The sequence below is a fragment of the Ciconia boyciana genome, chromosome 11, assembly GCF_034638445.1.
Source record: "Ciconia boyciana chromosome 11, ASM3463844v1, whole genome shotgun sequence".
NCBI lineage: Eukaryota > Metazoa > Chordata > Aves > Ciconiiformes > Ciconiidae > Ciconia > Ciconia boyciana.
Genome location: NC_132944.1, coordinates 15,133,275 through 15,152,670, shown reverse-complemented (window position 1 = coordinate 15,152,670; position 19,396 = coordinate 15,133,275). Strand labels below are relative to the sequence as shown.

Genomic DNA, 19,396 nt, shown 5'->3' with positions numbered 1-19,396 from the left:
AATCCAGGAAAACTAGCGCTGTGTTACACCTGTCTGCTTTATGCAGTTTTCCAACCAAAGCTGGCACCAGTTTAGGCTTCACCACCACTCTCCCATATATTGCTGATGTACCTTCACACAGCTATATAGCCCCTCTAACAGGCAAGAGCTTTGTATTACTTGAAACCAAGAAGCCAAGGTACTGGAAGAAGTCATCACTACAGGGCTGTGGTTTCCCATTTCTGCTCAGATGACCCGGAGGCAAGCTGCCACCACGGCTCCCCAGCTGCTCACTCCTATGCCCTCCCTCGTGTGCCCTGAGCCTGAAGTGGAGCTAACCCAGCAGAATGCTTCTTTTGCTGCCCACTTAGCTCCGTGGCCCAACGCACCAGAGGACCAGGTGAAGACAAGATCCAGTGCAAGAGACACCAGCAAAGCAGCAGTGAGGGCAAGACCACCCCTTCTGACAACAGCCTGCCCTTACCCCAGCATAGCAGGAACACTAGACTGCACTACCTGTTGCAAACCAAGCCTGGGGAAGACAACATGAAATTACATGCTAACAACTCAACTACACATTTCCTTCAGAAGCAATTACTCAAATTCACTGCAATTCATTTAGAGAAGAGTAACACTCCAGAAGAAATATAGTTCAGAAGTCTACAGTTTAAAACAGTCAAAGGATTTTTATTTTTTTATTACTATATTAGGTGTTTGTATCACCATTTTAATTCTAGTTCATGCAATCAAAACAAGAACTTAGTTAAATCTTCCCCTGAAGACTTTCACATAGTTCAAGGAAAAGACAATTTCTCTTGTCATGTTGGAAGATTCTTTTAATACGAGACACTGCAAAACAGAGATAGGAAGGCAGGAATCACAGTGTATCACAGCAGGAAACATCAAGATAGTGACAAACATCAAAGAAATAAAGGGAAGAGCTTTCTTGAACTAGTAACATGTCAATTTTGGAAAAGGAAGCTAAAGAAGGTATATTTAGTCATCTCATCCTTTTTAGTTAAGAGAAACTACTTTTCTTCCATTGCCAGGCAGCAGTGATTATTCTAATGCAACATAATAAAGCAAGGATATAAACTACAGATTACCTACCTGTAGATAACAAAGCATACTAAAAACTAATAAATGCCAGTTGACATCACTTGTCTGTTGAGAAACAGGCAGTCACCAATTACTAACAGAATGAGAATTTGTTTAATGATTATGCTAATATACTAAATTCTTATTAGACAGATATACAGGCAGTATTGATGAGTTCCATAAGGCATTATAAAGTATGGCTGAATTGTTTCAAAACAAATTAAACCAGAACATATTGTACACTATTTAAAGGAATAATAAAAGCCTGGTAGTGAGTGAATCCTCAGGATAAGCTCTCTGAAAAAGGCACAAGTTTTCAGAACTGTACAGACCTAAAAACCTACTGCTGCAGCAGAAAACTTCACATCTATGTGCATGGGAACTTACACCCTGGGATTCTGACCCTCCTGAACACAGGTGAGATAACATGTCCATCTGGCATACAAGCATCAGCACTTCATAAACCCTTGCAGAGGCACATGCTGAATTGGGCATGTGTTAACATACGTCTGCTCTAGCAGGCAAAGACTGTTTGAGAAACTCTGTCTGAGATGATACCCCAGCTCCACTGAGCTCACCAGGACACAGGTTGAAGGACTGAGATTAGGGACACTGAAGCATGTGGTACATTGCATTTTCCACACAACCACCAATTGTACCTTTTTTGTTGTTGTTGTTACTAATACATTCTAACCTATCCACAAGAATAGTGTAGTAAAAGACTGCCCATTTGCAGATTTAGTGCAGTGCAACATGGCCTCGAAAACAAAAGCAGGTATTAAACTTTCAACTCGATTTCTCTTCGCTTGTGTTGGGGCTGCATCTAGTTTCTCTTTCTATCTCTTAAGAATTTTAAGTTCCTAAATTAAGAAGGAAATAGAAATTGGTTTTTCACTCAAGAAAAGAATCACTACAAGCAGTATCTGTCAATTTGTAATCATTTATTCATACGCAATTTAAATGAGAAACAATATTACTTTCTCCTTCAAATTTCAGGCCTTGCCAACAGAGTTTTATTTCAATAATATCATAGAAATGAACAGCAATTGACATAAAATAAACACCTATAAAATACTCTCTAGATTATATGGCCATATAAGCCATGCTTCTGCTTTTTAAGGAGAAAATACAAAGTCAGACACAAGAGACTGCAGCAGGGTGCGCTTTTAGTCAGAGTAAGAAGGTCTGACATTTATGTGTATTACTGGACAGTTCAAAGTAGCAAGGTGCTGCAGAAACCTTTCTTAGAAAAAGAACAGTTTCGGCCTCAACCTGAATAGGTTAACCGTGAATGTTAAAATTAACCTGGGAGAGTAAATGGTTTAACTAAAGAAATAAGCCTACTGGATTTGACCCCAAAGTCAAGTCATGAATCAAACTCCCTCACTCTCCCCCGATTTCCCCACTGAAGTGGGCGAAACTTCCCAAAACTCACTCACTATCTGAACTGTCAACTTTGCAAGGTAATTGAATCTAAAAATATGTGGCTCTATTTGAGCTTTTTAAGATTAAAACTTCAATGCCATCATGACTAGGGGGATTGAACATTTCATTCACTACCCACTATCTCAAAATTAATTCATTAATAAATATGTAAAATACTCATGACAATTTACCTCTTCCACCTCTAAACCAACATCCACTGCCACTAAAAAAATGTATTTAACTGTAATGACATATTAATCAATATTCTGTTCGGAAACATATAATGTTACTTCAACACCCTTCTTCATTTTTGCTTCAGCATTTTCTTTCTTCTCTCTATTGTGGAATCCCGCGGCTGGGAAAGAGGAATGTCAGGAGTGCATCCATCATTTCTGAAGTGGCTGGATGCTGTCGAGGCTTTCTTTGCTTTATCTCTCTCTTTTATTAAAACCCACCTTCTGAATCTTTCTACAGTGGCTCCAATACGAAACAGTATAATTTTGCTGCACTTTAACAAATGCCACAGAAGCAGAAGAGGACTCCAGAAGACAGCACCAAACTCATTTACATATTATTCACAATTCTGAAACTTAGATTTACAAAGCCATATAGATTGGATTTAAAATTGGAACAGTATCTATTCAGAAACTTTTCCATTTTACCTAAGTCATAGCAATATACACATGAAAAACACAAAGTTTTAGAAGCATCTCAGTTATATCTTGGATATTTCACAGTATTGCAGATAAAATGGTAAGGATTATTTAAAGCTTTGTCAGTCTCTAAGTAAATGTAGTCAGGGTGGAAGTGGGGCTGAAAATCCCAAACTGTTATTTTAACAAAATCATAATGCTTCCCTTCATAGTTCTCCTGAATGATCCTGCTAGTGGTCTACTGCAAGAAACCTTTTTACTCCAAGGGTTCCCAAGTGTCTCCCTCTATACCCTTCTGTCCTACTATATTCTTTTGGTTTTATCTTGTACTCCTCCTTGTCCTCTTATAATCAGTCTGATTGCAAACTTATTGATCCCAAGCTTAACCTCTGCACTACCCCGGAAATGATGCAGCGTGGTGTGACGTTCCTACACTGCAGAACTCATTTGGGTCATTAGCTCAAGGGAAAAAAAAAGAAACTATACAATTCTGTTCCAATGTGCCTTTAAAACACATTTATAAACTCAGCTTTCTGATTTATCCTTCTGTTTACTTCTCATGCAAGGAAGCAGAGACAAGAATGAACCTGAAGCAAGTCCTTCACTCATTGCAGATTTAAAGTCTCCAGTCATGATTATACTTTATAGACTTATTTACAGCTTGCTTACACACAGGGATTTTGACAGCTATTCTGTAAATACACTCTCCCACCCACTAAGCTCCATTGTAAACTACCAGGAACATGCACAGGGTCAGACTCGAGCTCCTTCTGTCATCCTTATTCTCCTTATCTCAGAAAACCAGAATCTGAGCCCACATCCTTGTGCACTACAAGGCAGATCCTAGCAGCTACCACCTGGATGATCTTTCTGGGTGTCTGCAGATACGGTTTTGTGAGGACTGTAGTCCTCAAAAGTAAGAGAGGAGACAGTGGAAAGAACATCCTCTTGAACAGTAAGACCCTGACCTCACTACTCCATTTCCCATACCTTGCCAGCCTATTATTCAGCAGTTGTTTCAGTCAGGCTGCTACAGATTGACCTCCAAATTAAGCAGGACACAGCCAAATCCCTGACAACCTACATCCTGCACCTCCACCCAGGGGAGTATCAAGGCCTCTATTTCCATGCAAACACCAAAACAGAAATTGCTGCAAATTAAGTGACAGCACACTTTTGACACAGAGTTCTCTGATGCATTCTGCTTAGCGTCTAAAGGCTGACTGAGCAGTGCTGAATATACTCCAATCCCACTAACGTTCACCTGAGCAGTGAATCATTAGCAACTTCTGAAAACCCAGCTGAAACATGGCAGGCTCCTTACTCTATGAGATTATGTGAAAACTTTCTATTTTGAACAACTTGCCTAAGGTCACATAACAAACAGGATGTCAACAAAACAAAGCAGCCTGCCCAAACAAAGCTGCTAGTCCACTCAAAGGGGCAAACGATTTTGCACTAGGTAGGGAACATGCCCTCCCCACTTACTTCAGAAAACATTTGCAAAACATTTTTTTTCTTGCATTCTTTAACCAAACTTCAGCAGAATAAAACAGCATTAAAAATACTTATTGAACATCCACATGTGCCCAAGAAGCAAACGTGCCTACAGAAGCTTTATACTTATGGAATCAATTTTCAGAGCCTTTGCTTGGGTAAAGGAAACAAGAATATGAATTCACAGATTCAATTTCTGCCTTTGTCAATGTGCTAGCCATCAGTAGCTCTGCTTTGCATTAGTAATTAATTTTAGTCAAATTATGTTCATTTTGCTTATTTAAAACTTCAAAGCTTTAGGAAAAGCATACTTTCCTGACCTAAAAAGTATGGGCTTTGAAGTATCTGATGAAAATAAACTCACTACCATACACAACTGCATAATCAGTTGCAGAAAATACTGTAATACATTCCCTGCCTTTGCAAATGAAAGAAGATTGTTGGTGATAATGCATCACATTCAAAAAGTGAAATGAGCTATCTTCTCCACATAAATCAGAAATATTCTTTTATTTTAAATATCTTGAGGGGAAATTTAATATTTTTGTTCTCATCTTATAAAGTGTTTAACTTCCTAATTTTTTTACAAGATTAAAATTATACTTTTATGCAACTATGAAGAAACACTTTAAATATTAAATATAACCAGGAAAAAACAATTCTAAAACTATTTTACCACCAACCATGGCATATAAAGAGTATGCTTTTCAGAGTATCCCCACTACCAATTTTTTGTATACTTCATCGTAATTAAGCTTCCTGAATTGTTAGGAAACTCAAAGCATGGTCAATGGGTTGATCAGAAATGTTTCTGAATCCCTGTCTCAAGTAATCATATCTATCAAAGAAGCGTTTCACACCTACCATATCCTGGAAGAATACTTTTTCAAGTGTTAGGAGTCACTGATATTTTAAGAAAAACACCAATAAAATGCCGATTTAGACAGTTTGAGATACATTTCCCATCACAGAGAAGCAAATATGAAACATAATCACAGTTTTTTGTTCCAGCTCTTTAATACTTGAAGTCAAATCATGATAATTTCCATGCTACCTAATTATGTCATCACACAAGATTATGACTTTGAGCACTAAGCAGCATAGCACTCCCAAGCAATAAAGATGCAAATGCCCACAGCAGTAGAATAAAGAAATATAAAAAAGTATCTACAGAAACAGTTCTACTGCATGGCTAAGTCATAGCTGGTTTACCAAACTAGTGCAAAATGGACTGTAACAGTTTCTATCCTGGAAGCACCAGAAAAATGACTGGTACACAATTTTTGTTTAAATTGGAATGTTTCACACCTTTTATTGTTAATAAATCTTGTTTTTAATTAAACCATTTGACTTAGACTGACATGAAGCAAACTCAAAGGAACAAACGTACAAGAGGAAGACAGCCTTCTGGCTGCTTGGGCAGAGTTGGGGAGAAACCAGAAACTGCCACAGAATAATCAATGAAAGTATGCTTTTAATAGGAAGCCAAAAGTTATTAATATTTTTCCTTCCTTTGCAGGTCATTTCTTTATTAATATTTCTCCATTATTCACACTGGAAATTCATCCTGTTGCCATTCTCAAGTCTCAAAGCAAGCCTAGGACACCTTGAGCAGCATCATCTCCTCATCATCAAAGCAGACCTTAAAGCAGATTTCTACATTTCTAACACCACTGATCAAACTTTCCAGGCAAACGAAAGTCTATTTCAAGTCATCCCTAAAACAAACCCATCTCTGATTTCTTGCTTCCTGGAAACATAGGTGCGCCCACTGCCTGTGCTCGGCCATTTGGAATGATTGAGACTTGCAGACATGTGGAAGCTGGGTATACAGTAAAAGTTAATCAGCGAGCAAAGGTAGTAGGGAAGAGCAATCCTTCATCAGAAGGATGTTTGTTGAGTAGCTCTTTAAAAACACTGCCTACCTGCCAGCTGAAAACATTAATCAGGCACTAAGCGACTGAGGTCACTAGCAAAGCCAATGCAGACCCAAAATGGCTGCTCATAAGAGACAAAGCAATGAACAAAGCATTCAGTCACTGGCAGAAATCCAACCTGTAACCAGACAGAAACCCCCGGCCAACCTCCCGCAGAAGGGGGACGAGGAGGGAAGTGCCAACTCTGCAGGGTCAGAAACTCCCAAGTGCTCCTCCCAACTGGGGGCTCCTCTGTGACAAACACCAAGCAAGACATCCTATCTCCACCTCAAATCTCCCACTGCTATAGGAATGTTCCAAAAAAAAATCCTAGACAACTGGCTATGATGGATGGTTTTTCAGAATATCTGTGTTACTAGACCTTCAAAGGAATAAGAGGTATTACTGAGGTCAGGGACTTAAAACTACATATTTTGCTTTTAAATCATAAAATCTAATTTTATTTCACTCTTAACAGATGCTACCAATGTGGTGTGGAACGAGACATCTCTGCACCTGTGGAAGAAAATACTGAAAAATGACTGGACATTACAAACCATAATCTGCAACAGGCCGCAAGACAGCAGAGAACTCGAAACTCGTCACTTCCCCATCTGACAGATTGACATCTGTCTGCCATGTTTTTGTCACCTTGGATAGACTATCGGCCAGCTGGAAGATTTTGAAAACAGACTGACCAAAATAACCTCTCCATTAGAACTACACAGAGAAGTAATAACTGAGACGACATGGAAAAAATCCCAAATAGGCAGGTTATGCACCAGGGTTTTTCTGCCCTTGGTTGATGCCTGACATAAAAAGATCTATGCAGCTGCTAAAACCCAAACATATAATAGTCATAACATCGATCACAAGTAAAGTAAATGTAGCTTTAAAAAAACTTCAGTCAGCATATGCATGGTTCTGAATGGCACTGATAAAGTAATTAAAGCATATGGCCTGACTATATGGAAGGAGAGGAAGAAAAAGGGTTTTAATCCAATGGAACAGAACTTCCAAGCCCAATGGATGATGGCATTACTTCACTGATTAAGGAAATTTGGAATATTCCCAGCCTCGCTCCTAGTACCTTATTACAGCCCATGCTGTATCCAGCAAAATAAACATCATCTACTACTCTTCCATCAACTACAAAGCCACTCATCTCACCAGAGAAGGCTATCAGGTTGGCCAAGGATTTCCCCTTCATAAATCCAGGTTGCCCTGATCTTCACACCCCCAACCGGTTCTTCCTTGTTTGTACATGTGAGATACAGTAGTGTCTCCCAGTGTCGGCTCCTCAGTCATCTGCATTAGGAAGTTACCAATGCTCTCCAGAAACCTCCTGGATTACTTGATTACTTGTGCCCTGCTGCACTGTAACTCCAGCAGATACTGGAGTGAATGAAGTCCCCCATGAGGGCCCAGGTCTGCTAACATGAGGCTTCCTCCAGTTGTCTGAAGCTTCATCTGATTCTTGCTGATAAAGCTGTCTGTAGCAGACATGTACAATAACATTGTCAATTATGTTGGTCTGCCTGCTAATCCTGACCTATAGGCTCTCAGCTGCGTCATCAACCTTCCATAGATGGAGCTCCATGCATTCCAGCTGCTCTTTCACATCATGTTTAAAGCAAGTTCTAAATATTGGGTCCTCTATTTGCAAAATTTATGGCATTACTTTAGACTATTTTAATCTCAGCCACTGAACTGAAAAAGAGTTTAAAAAGTGTTCCAGCAAATAAGTGTAAATACTTGCTATTTTTCAATTCCTTCAGTCAACATTTAGCCACTAATTATAGAAGATCATCACCATCAGCATAATATCACAAACAAAAAAAACCCCACCACCACAAAACACTCACCCATCTTGGGTTCTTGTTTTCTTATTTCCATTACCATATTAAAGGAGGGCTTCAGCTTACAGTTTAGAACCTGTTTTAACTATCATTCACGCTACAGAGACTTCAACAGCATCTATTCAACAGCACAGCATACCTCCACTATTAAGGAATTTTTCACAATAGTCCGTCTTAACTTCTCTTAGTTTCATGCCTACTCCTCCTGTGTCATCTAGTTAAAATAAGATCAATAGCCAGCTATTAATTATGGATCAATGTTTAATTACCAGTTCCAAAGTTACTGTCATAATCAGTTGCACAGATAACGTGATTTCTCTGTCCCATGTTTTATTAAAATCCTATGGAGCGGGGAAGAGATGAGTATACAGCTAACTGATTCACAGATGGCTAGAAATTGGCTTTCTCAGCAGAGTATTAAAGAAGATTTTCTGGAGAAAATCCTTAGGGTATATGCTCAAAGATGCAGATTATAGTCTCAAACATGCACAGAAAGATTGGACTGGCCGAGGCAATAATGACCTGAATTACTCACTACAGGTGTGGTCAACAGCAACAACAACAAAAAAATATCAGTTGGGGTTAAGTAATCCTGGAACCGTACCTGTGAGTGAGTCCCCAAAACAGGGAGGGAGAGAATCATATCTCTAAGCACTAAACTAATACATTTCCAATTTTTGCTGAAAACGAACCTTCCAAACAAGAGAGGGGAAAATACAGTGGGGAAATGATCTACTTCTAAGAAACAACCAAACCCCAAGTGTTTCTAAACCCTCATCTCACTTTCCTGTATTCCCAAAAGAATCTCAACATCTTCACACATTCTTCATAGCATCCTTGTTGGCAGTCATCAGCCAGAGACCAAATGAAAATTAAAAAAAAAAAAAAGCCACATGCACTGACAATATTCCAGAGAAAAACAGGAGGAAACAAACAATTACTCAGATACCTGTAAAGAAAACACGGAGTTTGTTTATTGACACTTTATCTAGTGCCTCAGGAGGCAGATCAATGAAAAAACACTTGCTTTAATAGCAAAAACTTTTCCCAGCTAATTTTCAACCTAATGTCATATTCATGAAGGCTGTCTCTTCTTATCTAATTAGCCCTATCCTCTGATTATACCTACATCAGGTACAAAGAAAGGTAAATAAATGCAGCAAAGTGCAGCTTTTCTACTTCAAGACAAAGCTATGAATATCTGTGCCAGAGCCAGATTGTTCCCAAGGCAGAAATTCCACCAGTATAAAACTAACTGAAAAAAATTTAAAAAATAAAAAAAATCAATCACAGTCTAAGGTTATATTTATGTTTTCATTTCCTTCTTTCACCTCGAAAAAGGATTCAATAACCACATGTTTAATGGAACTGCCAGGGAGGAGTGGGCCAAACATCTGCTCCACTTTGGCATTTCAGTTTTGTCTAGAGTTTGAAGAGGGCTTTCTAGTCTTTTGGTTTAGGTTTTATAGAAAAAACTGTTTGTGAAAGTCTGTAGGCTCATGTATTTCCTGCCTCTAAATGTAAAACCTTAAAAATTATAGCAAAACTCTCAACCAGGAAAAGCTAAATAGGGAAACAGTCCGAACCTTCAAGAAACTTTCAAGAACTTAACACAAAGCCAATAAGAATTTGGCATTGAAGTAGCTTCTGAAGTAATGAATTGAAAGTTATTTTCAGTAATGTTTTCTGTTGCATGGAAGATCATTAAACTCACAGCTGATGATTTCTTAACAAAGACAGAACTTTCTCTGTTCAGCATTAATGAGGCTTCATAGATATTCAAGTCCAGGAATTGAAGGCATCTGCAGTGAGCAACCTCATATACTTCTCTATTTTTAACATGTATAGCATTCAGAAGATTTTATAACAGAAATATTGCTTAATTCCATCTTTCTCCCCACCCCATTGTTTTTTTTAATATTTTCAACATGCATGAAATTTGGAAATGTTACAGCAGGTCTGAAGACTGTTTTGAAGGCTAGGATAGGGTTGCATAATACACCAGCCAACCTGCTCAATGTATTAGAAAACTGAAGAGTTACCTTAAGCATTTTTTTTTTTTTATGATTCTGATTTAATTGTTTCTTATTTATATTCATCGCTGAAATCCACTGCATCTGAAGCTATTTTGAAAACACAGCATTCTCCCAAAGGGCCCAATCCAACTCCCATTCAAATAAACAGCCTTCAATGGAGCCTATTTGTTGCTAGCCAACAAGATTGAATTCTGCTGCAGAGTGGTCCCTGGAGCATTTGTCACAGCTCTTTACAAATATTGCTCCAGTAAGAGCAGGTCTAAATACGCTTGTCCACACGCACTGCAGACAACTGAAATCTATCTTTTATCTTCTTGAAACACTTGGTCAGATTTAAACTCCAAAAGCACAAAGAACTGAATCTATCAAGAATATAAAAAGTAAAAAGAGTAAAAAATGTTTAACGGTTATAAAAAGGTAAAGAGCCAAAGGGAAAGCAGAAGGACAATAAAATATTTTCATGTGATAGGATCAAGTACCATCTATTCCACTCTTAAAATGAAGTTACACAGAAAAATGTTTGTGTGTAGATTATAATGACAGTATACCACCAAACTTCTCAAAAAGCTTGTTTCAACACAGCTATGAACAATATCAACAGTTTTGAAATAATAAGAAGTTTTGCAACAGATACAAAGCATACAAACGCCACTCCAACGGTAAGTCATGAAGATTATGAGGAAAGATTTTAAATCTACTCACACAGGGCTACCAAAACAACAAAGTTTAAGATTGATATTTCTTGATTACATCCTTACGATATGGAAGACCCTTATCTGTGAAAACAACAATGTGATAGGCTTTGAGAAGAGGACAGGTTTTGCTGGTTTATGGTAAATAAATAAATAAAAGTAACAGCATAACTTCTGGTCTGAGCTAAGTAGTGAATGATTCAAATGAGAAAAACTCCTTCAATGGAAGGACTCCCTTACTCTCAGATGCTTTATCCTACTTTGTAGCACAGAAATCCAGACTCTGTCTGATGTCAACTACAAAACTAAAGTCTGAGACAGTGAAAGGTTAGGAGATTATTTAGATGGGAATTCTGTAAGTAATATTGCAAAAATTAAGACCTTTCTACAGGAAAGTGTTTTACTTTGAAATTAGGAACTTGATTTATTGTTATACAGTATTTGTTGTTATACAGTATTGATGTGGTTCTTGAAAATAGTCTACTTGGAAAGCACAGATCTTGGGAGATGCTCTCAATATCTGTCAGAGTTCAAAACCAGAATAATAAAATGTGATTTATAAATACAAATTCAATATCTCCATTTCATAAGTAACACACAAAAAAGAGTTTAAAAAAAAGTTTTTTTAAGAAGTTGGCCACCTTAATATCCCGAGAATACTCTTGAGAATCTCAGCTGATATGGTGTAATTTCAGCAGAGTAACTTACAGGATCACTCCATGCTTTGAGAGATGACAGAATAGAGTGTGAACTCCTAATTTCCACCTCTACTTCAAATCCCCACTGCAGCACCAGATAAAGACAGGGCCTGAAACCGAGCTCAACCAAAGCACCTTTTACGCCTCACTCTGAGATTACTCTGTCCAGACAGCGCTCCATACTCAAGCTCTACAAAAGCCCTCCATATCAGAGCCCTACAGAAACAGTAGGGACACACACAAAAACAGGGAGGTTACCGTCAAGTTCCTTATTGTAGGATCAAAGTCATGTAAGTCATGATGGCAAGAACACATCTTCAACCATATAACGCATACGCACCAAACACTGTTGGGACTGACAGGACTGCTCATCAACATACATAGATTTAAATATGTATGTACACAGATAAATATATGTACATATACATTTATGTGTATGTATATATGCACACACACATATACACTCTCTCCCTGTCTGTGTGTATATATATGTATATATGAAACGGACATACACTACATCAATTAATCAATTGAACAAAACTGCAAAATACTATACCCACCATTAAAAAAGTAGAGCACAAAAGATTTCAGATTTAAAACCGAGCTAGCTAACTTCCTTCAGGTTAAAAGATAAACCACACAAAAGTAGATGTACAGTGCAAGTTATGTTCAGCACCAACACCATGTTTTATCTGACAGCCGTCCCACGCAGCCGTACACCGGCAGCCACGAGCACCCCCAGCAGCAGCACCTGCAGAGCAGAACCAGCCAGAAACAAGCTTTGTTTGCTCCCGAGGCTTTTGCTTCTGGGAAAATACTTATGCTCAGAAGCGTGGACCAAAGTAGATTCCCATTCAGCTGCTGATCTGATAAAAATACAAAATAAAGAGGCTGGTTGCCAAAGGCACCAGAGCTGTCAAAAATGTACATGTCCCATTTTACCTTTAGCATTTCTGTTGTCGAGGTGAATAAAGAACTCCCGCTACACCTCAGAAGAGCTCCTGAACACGAGCCCTTCAGGGAGGCCCATTTACTCTTTCCCATCACATTTCTGAGATTCAAGACCACCGGGAAGTCAGAGCAACGACCGGCCCTTCCAGGTGAGCGAACTGGGCGTCCTCACTCCAGCCTGACCTCGGCCACCAGCACAAAGCCAAAGCCAACAGGATGCTGCCACCCAAAACGTGTTGATGTAAATGGTATTACTTCGTGCAAGGTGCCACTTATTTCTGCTATTAAAATAATTAAAAGCACTTTCAGTTTTAGGGGCAGGGAGGCTTTCACAGCTGGTGCTTCAGGTCACCCTTTGGTCGGCTCAGCCCTGACGCGGCGGAGCGGCTGCCCGGGGCCGCATCGCCGCTGCCAGACCTTTGCCTCGACCCCGCAAAGCGCCAGGCACGGCGGAGCGAGGGCCGCTTGGTCTGTTTGTTTCTACCGCTAAGAGCACAGCCCGGCTTCAGGCTTAACGCATCCTCCAGGCGACGAAAAATGAGCAGCAGCCCGAGGTCCGCCAAGGCGGAAAACAAAAGACCTCCCTCCAGCTGCGAGCAAGGGGCGCGTACAGAGGGAGGCTGCGAGGGGGGCGCCCCGCCGGCCGCGAGGGAAAGGCGGCTTCAGGGGGCGGGAAGCGGCGGCTGAGGGGACGGGGAGCAGGGCGGCTTCTGAGGAGAGGCTCCCCAGAGCGCCAGGTGCGCGGCCCGCCGCCCTCCCTCAGCGCCTGGGCCACGAGCAGAGCCGGCGGGATGCGGCGGCCGGGGCCAGGGCCGGGCTCACTCACCGGGAAGCTGCCCCGCAGGCGGGCGGATCTCAGGGCCAGGTCCCGCAGCACAGCCCCCGCCTGCCCAGCCAGGGGAGCCGCCATCTTAGCCGCGCCGCGTGCCCTCGCGGCGGCCGCTGTCTCCGCCCTGCCCCGCTCCCCGGGCGGAAGCTCGGCGCGCCCCCGCAGCGCCCACCCCTCCGGAGGGGAGGAGAGGGGACGGGCGTGGCGCCCGGGGCGGCCCCCGCTGCAGGGCGGCGGGTGTCGGGTTAGGCTGTGAGGGGACGCGGGGAGGACATCTTGGGGAAGGGTGCCTGACTGGGGCCGGTGTGAGGGAAGTTCGCGTTTGGGGGTAACGTGCCGAGCACGGCTGTGTGCGGGGCCGGTGCGGGTGGTTACAGCGGGAGGGGGCTTTGTGGGGAAGGGCGTGGGGAGAGCAGTGGCTGGGAACGATGGGGGCGACGATGTGCGGAGGGGCTGGATAGTGTGAGGTGACAGCCGTAAACTGCAGGTCGTTGCCTGCTGGAGGTACTGCCCTGACTGCTTTGCCTTCTGACTTTTTTTTTTTCCCCTCCATGACTAAAAGCACTTTTTTTTTTTAATAGGAAATAGTAAATTAACCCAAGCTAATAAGTCCTAATAAGCCCTGCTGGGATCCAGCTGACTCTTCATAGGCACTTTAACCTGGACTCCACAAAATGCCTCTGGTTAGTTCTTCATCCACAGGTAAAACCTGTTCGTTAAGGCCAAAACAGATGCAGAATTCAAGGCCCACCTGGGGGACAGTGCTTAAGAGCAGAGCCCTGATAGCTCATGACTTGTCACATGGATATAAAATCTAACACATGAGTTCCCAGTCTGAGCTGTGGTTTCATGAAAGTGAGTAGCTGAAACCAGATTTGTGAAAATACCTCATTCCATCCATCAGGAATGACTTAGGGGCTGGTGTGGCCACAGTGTAGATAGTCTACAATCTGAAGCAAGCTCAAGAGTCAAGTGGCCTGGTCTTTGCAGATACAGTCTCTATGTCAGCCCACTGAGCATTTCTGTATCTGTTTCTGGTTAATGCAGAGTCTGGATAATCCACCTATAAGTAATGGAGAGTTGACTTTAAGTAGTTCACACAAATTACCAATTAACAATGATGGTTTGAAAAAATAATTGAGAAAATTGAGCAGTAGGTGAGATACCTTTGCAATTTTACAACAGTTTGTATTAAATTCACCTATAATGAAGCATGCAGAGTTTAGCATTATATGCAGGCATTAGTTATGCTGAACTTACTTGTTCAGTGGTTTATGATGAAATAGTTGGATAAACAAAACAGTCAAATCTCCATCTTCTAGTCCAGGATGTGAGTGGGAAATAAGGAAATGCTCCTGTCAGTGCTTAGAACTTACACTCCTAAACATGTTTTTAAAAAAATCAGTACTGTTGGAAAATTTGCTGGAATTTAATCAGCAAATAAATTATACTTCTATTAGAAAACAATCTGCAATTTCATAAAAACCGAGGTACTAGAAAAATCTGAAATTGAACAGTTTTTTCTTTGTCATGACAATTTAAGTAATGTAATATGTTTCAATAAAGAATCTGAAGATGCAGCTTTTTGATAGCATTGAGCAATAATGTATGGTACCCAGAATTAACCTAGGTATTACTGTGTGCTTGTTCTTTCAGAATATTATATACTGACTTTGGTATTATGATGGAGGAAATATAATTTCATTTTTAGTTTCATGACTTTGGTTCAGTAAGCACAGTGTTTCCTATTCGTACAAACTATTATGGCTCTCTGCATTAGGTTTATATATATAATAGGTATATAAGCTTTCAGATAATGTGTGTGGTTTGCATGCAACACTGTCATTTAATGCTATGAGGAGTACTTTCACTGCATAATATAAATATCAGAGAACCTTTTTTACTATGTGTTCTGTTGTTTAGATTTAGTAAATGGAAAAACAGTGCAAATACACAGTCTGGGTTAGTCACCAAGACATGATTTTTTTGTATCTCTAGGGTAGAAGATACCTGATCTTTAAAGTCTGAGGAGAAAAGGTGTAGAGATTCATTGTCTTCACATTCAATTTCCTTCTATGTATGTGTAAACCAAAGAAAATTTAGATCGAACTGGTCTCTGAAGCAATTAGCGGAGCAAGCAACAGCTAGCTTTCTTGGAGTATGGGGTAGAAGGATATGTGTGTGGGTGTGTGAGAGAAGAGGTACACAATATGAATTATTGTTAGGAAACTCACTTGGGCTGCAGGAATTTGGGAACAGCTAAGGAGTAGTCCCAACAGGCTATCCTTACAAATAAGGAGGGAAGGGAGTGAATGGCAAAATAAAAAAGGGTAGAGGGAGAGAGGCTGATTTCAAAGGACATTCCTTCTAGGCTTCCAAACATTCCTCCCTGTATCTATCATGGGTATGCAGCATTTGAGGGTGCTGCCTTTCTCATATCTTCCCCAGGATGCATAAAATGCTAGATTGTAGCTAAGCTTTTTAGCAGTGGTCTACTTAATGCAATACAACCAGTCATGTTTTTGCAGTTAAGTTTAAAAAAACATCACATAAGGCATAACTCTTAAGAACTTATCCTTAAGCCTAAATAGTTGATAGCATTCAAGTGAAAACATTTAAAACCAAAAAATTTACCTTATCACAGGTAAAGCACAATTTTAAGTGTTTTTGCATTTCCTCTTCATTGCAGCAGTACTTGTTAACAATGAAATAGTATATTCATTGTCTCATCCACACAGATTACCTCCCAAACCATTATTCACTAAAGATGGATGTCATACCCAGCACATGGATGGTGTATCCAGCCATTCAGAAAGGTTGTTTATCATTAACTTTTCGTGTAACCATAAAACCGCTTGACATACAACTCATTGTAGCTAGCAGAGCTGAATGGAGGTTTTTTTCTTAATAATTTTTCCTAAGTAACATATCTGAGCTCATGCTAATACATGTCAGGAATAAAACCACTATTACAGCAATGAAGCAGGGAGCATTTATGTTTTCATGGGTAGGATACTCTTCTAACTTAAACTGAAATAGAATTGGGCCAAATACATCTTTTCTTATTCACAAGATTAGTCTTACAACTTCAGTAGACTACCTGTGAGTCAGGTGAGCCCTCACACTTTCACTTTTGCTCACTGATAGTATGGTTGCTCCAGTCTGGTTTTGGTGGGTCGTAGCCTCTTTTTCAAAAAAAGTGTAAACAGTGGACTGAAAAACATTTCATCATGTGCATATTACTTTGTAATTATTCTTGTGTCAACTATAGAACTTGAGCTTCGTATCCACATAAATTTCCTAGAGAATAACTTCATCTGTATGTGAAAGATACACCGCACACAGCATCCCCAAAAATAATGCATGAAGGTAGTAAAACTGCAGCAAACTCACTAAAATAGTCCCACTGTAGGTGACTGAAGAACAGGAAACAAGATCATAGACTGGGTCTTATGGTGACACTACAGAGTATGAGTCCTGATGCACAAGTCCCTCTCAGTCTGTGATGCTGTCGCAGTCCTTCACTGTTCCTCATTCCTTTTCTCTGGTCATGTCTGCTTGTCTCCACATGTAAAACCAAAAAGAAAAAATTATGGGAAGTGGTAAATATAGCAATGAGTGGAGGAAGGGTAATGAAAGATTAACATTAAATTAACAATGTTCAAGTCTAGAAAACAAAAGAAGGATAAAAATAAAGAATGAAAAATAGCATATTAGAATTGTAAATGACCTCCTAGGTCACTGAGTTCAGTCATTGCATACAGCTGCAAAATTTCCATTCATTGAAAAATTAATATAATGGGAGGGATCCTGGAAGCAAGCAGGATAGGGTGGTTTTTGGCTAGGTAGGATCAAATTTTCTCATTGCACTGTCTTCAGCACATATATGAGCTCTATCTATTGCTGCATCATCAATCTATGTGTGTGAATATCAGTCTCCCTTTTTCATTTTCAAATCGTATGCACCTCTGCTATACGTAGTGGAACTTGTGTGTGACTAGGAGCAAAAGAATAAAGCGAAGCCTTAAAGCAGTGTTTGCATCTTCTGTTTGATGCTGTGGGAAGCCAGGGTGCTGCATTTTAACACTGTGTGATAACTTGACATGTAGTTAAAGCTAAAAACTGAAAAGAAGTGCCTAAAATAGGGAGGACTTTAAATAAAAACATGTAGGAATAAAGAGAAAAAGTAGTGAAGCAACCCACTTTATGAAGATTTATAGCAAGAGAGGCAATACCAAAGGGAGTAATAGTAATGCTCCACCTTTTTGATATCTAACCATTTGGCCCTGTGTAAAAAGGAAACATTCAGGAATTATGACATAATTAATTGGCTGGAAACAGTAGAAGTGATGCATCAATTTATAAGAGATGTACTGCTACCTTTTGCCAGTGGCCTACTGTATAATAAGGCAGACAGGGGAGTTCAGTTTTCTCAGCAGAGGTAGGCTGTAGGTCTGTAACACTCAGTTCCAGCAACGTTGAGAACCCTGGTATTGTGGGTAGAAAGACAATTTTATTGAACTTCTGTCAGAGACAATACAGGACTGTGAATACAAAAAGCGTAAAGATCTGAGCTGTGGGATACAGTGGAAGAAAACCTCTCAGAGGCTGGACCTCTTTGATAAGATGCGACTATATCCCCACAAAGACTTTGAAGCCTTTAAAAAGTATAGACAATCTAAATTCAGGGAAGAAATGTCTAACAGTCTGAAAAAAAAAAGGTAAAGAGTTACTTGGGGGAAAGGAATGGAGGTTAGAACAGCAGCAAAACAGTGATGTAATGAAAAGGCAGGCTCCGTCATGTGTGTGCTAAGCAATTCAGTCTATTATGCAGGCAAACATTCTAAAAAGAAACACACTAAGATTTATGAAATATGAAGCAGAATCTTGGCTAGATCAATACTGTTCTGTACATTGTATTTAAAAACATATTTAACAGCAAGCCATTTTATTTTAAAACTTATTTAACAGCAAGCTATCTGGAGTGTAAAGGAAAGTTCAAAGATGAAGAGATTGCCCAGATAGTCAAATGTGGAACATCCATACCCAGGGGCACGAGCTTACTGATAGGAATCTGTGAACTCTGTGTGTGCCATGCAGTAAAGCTCTTTAACTATTTCACAGCAGGGCTGGAATACGCATGTGGAAGAATAAAGGCAAGATGTCACTGCCTTAAGAGAAATTATTTGGATGCTGACAGAACAAGCTCTGTTACGTAGGATTGTTTGTGTCCTGCACAGTATCTGCAAAAAGGTGAGCATTTTCCAGGAATGAAATCTGGATACTGTTTGAGACTGTAGACAGCTGTATCTAAAAAATCAGTGTTTGCCTTTACCAAAGGGAGGCTAGGGAAATTAGGAGAGCTGTAGGTGTTCACATCACATCAAATCCATGTTTTAATTCACAGGTTGCAAAATACCTTATAGCATGTCATCCCAACCTGTTATAGGGCTGGAAATTGTCTGTTGTAATTAATTTCTAAACCTGTAGGGTGAAAGGGCTGCTAATATGTGAGGGGTAATTTTTTCCTGATGAATTTTATGGATTGCAGAGGGAGGGAAATTGATTTTTCTGCCGAATTAAGTATTGATTTAAAAGTAGCTTTCTATGCTACCTAGTTTGGGGTCATGGGGTACTATTTCAGTGGATTTTGTAGACTGCTTGCTGTGTTTTCCTATTTCAGTAAAATCTTTTGGATTTTACTGGCATGGATGCAGGTTTCACTTTCATTACAATTGGTTGGACACCAGAAAGTAGTTCAGT

At 40.0% G+C, this 19,396-nt stretch overlaps 1 protein-coding gene across 2 annotated transcripts in view; it reads right to left on the bottom strand.

The window, feature by feature from the left end:
* Positions 1-13,776, bottom strand: part of SUCLG2 (succinate-CoA ligase GDP-forming subunit beta) — a 135,242-nt gene extending 121,466 nt beyond the window's left edge. For both annotated transcript variants that reach the window (XM_072876271.1, XM_072876272.1), the window contains exon 1: positions 13,631-13,776. In XM_072876271.1, coding sequence (XP_072732372.1) covers positions 13,631-13,714 — 84 coding nt within the window. In that variant the 5' untranslated portion in view covers positions 13,715-13,776. The remainder of the gene's footprint in view (positions 1-13,630) is intronic.
* Positions 13,777-19,396: the final 5,620 nt, after the last annotated feature.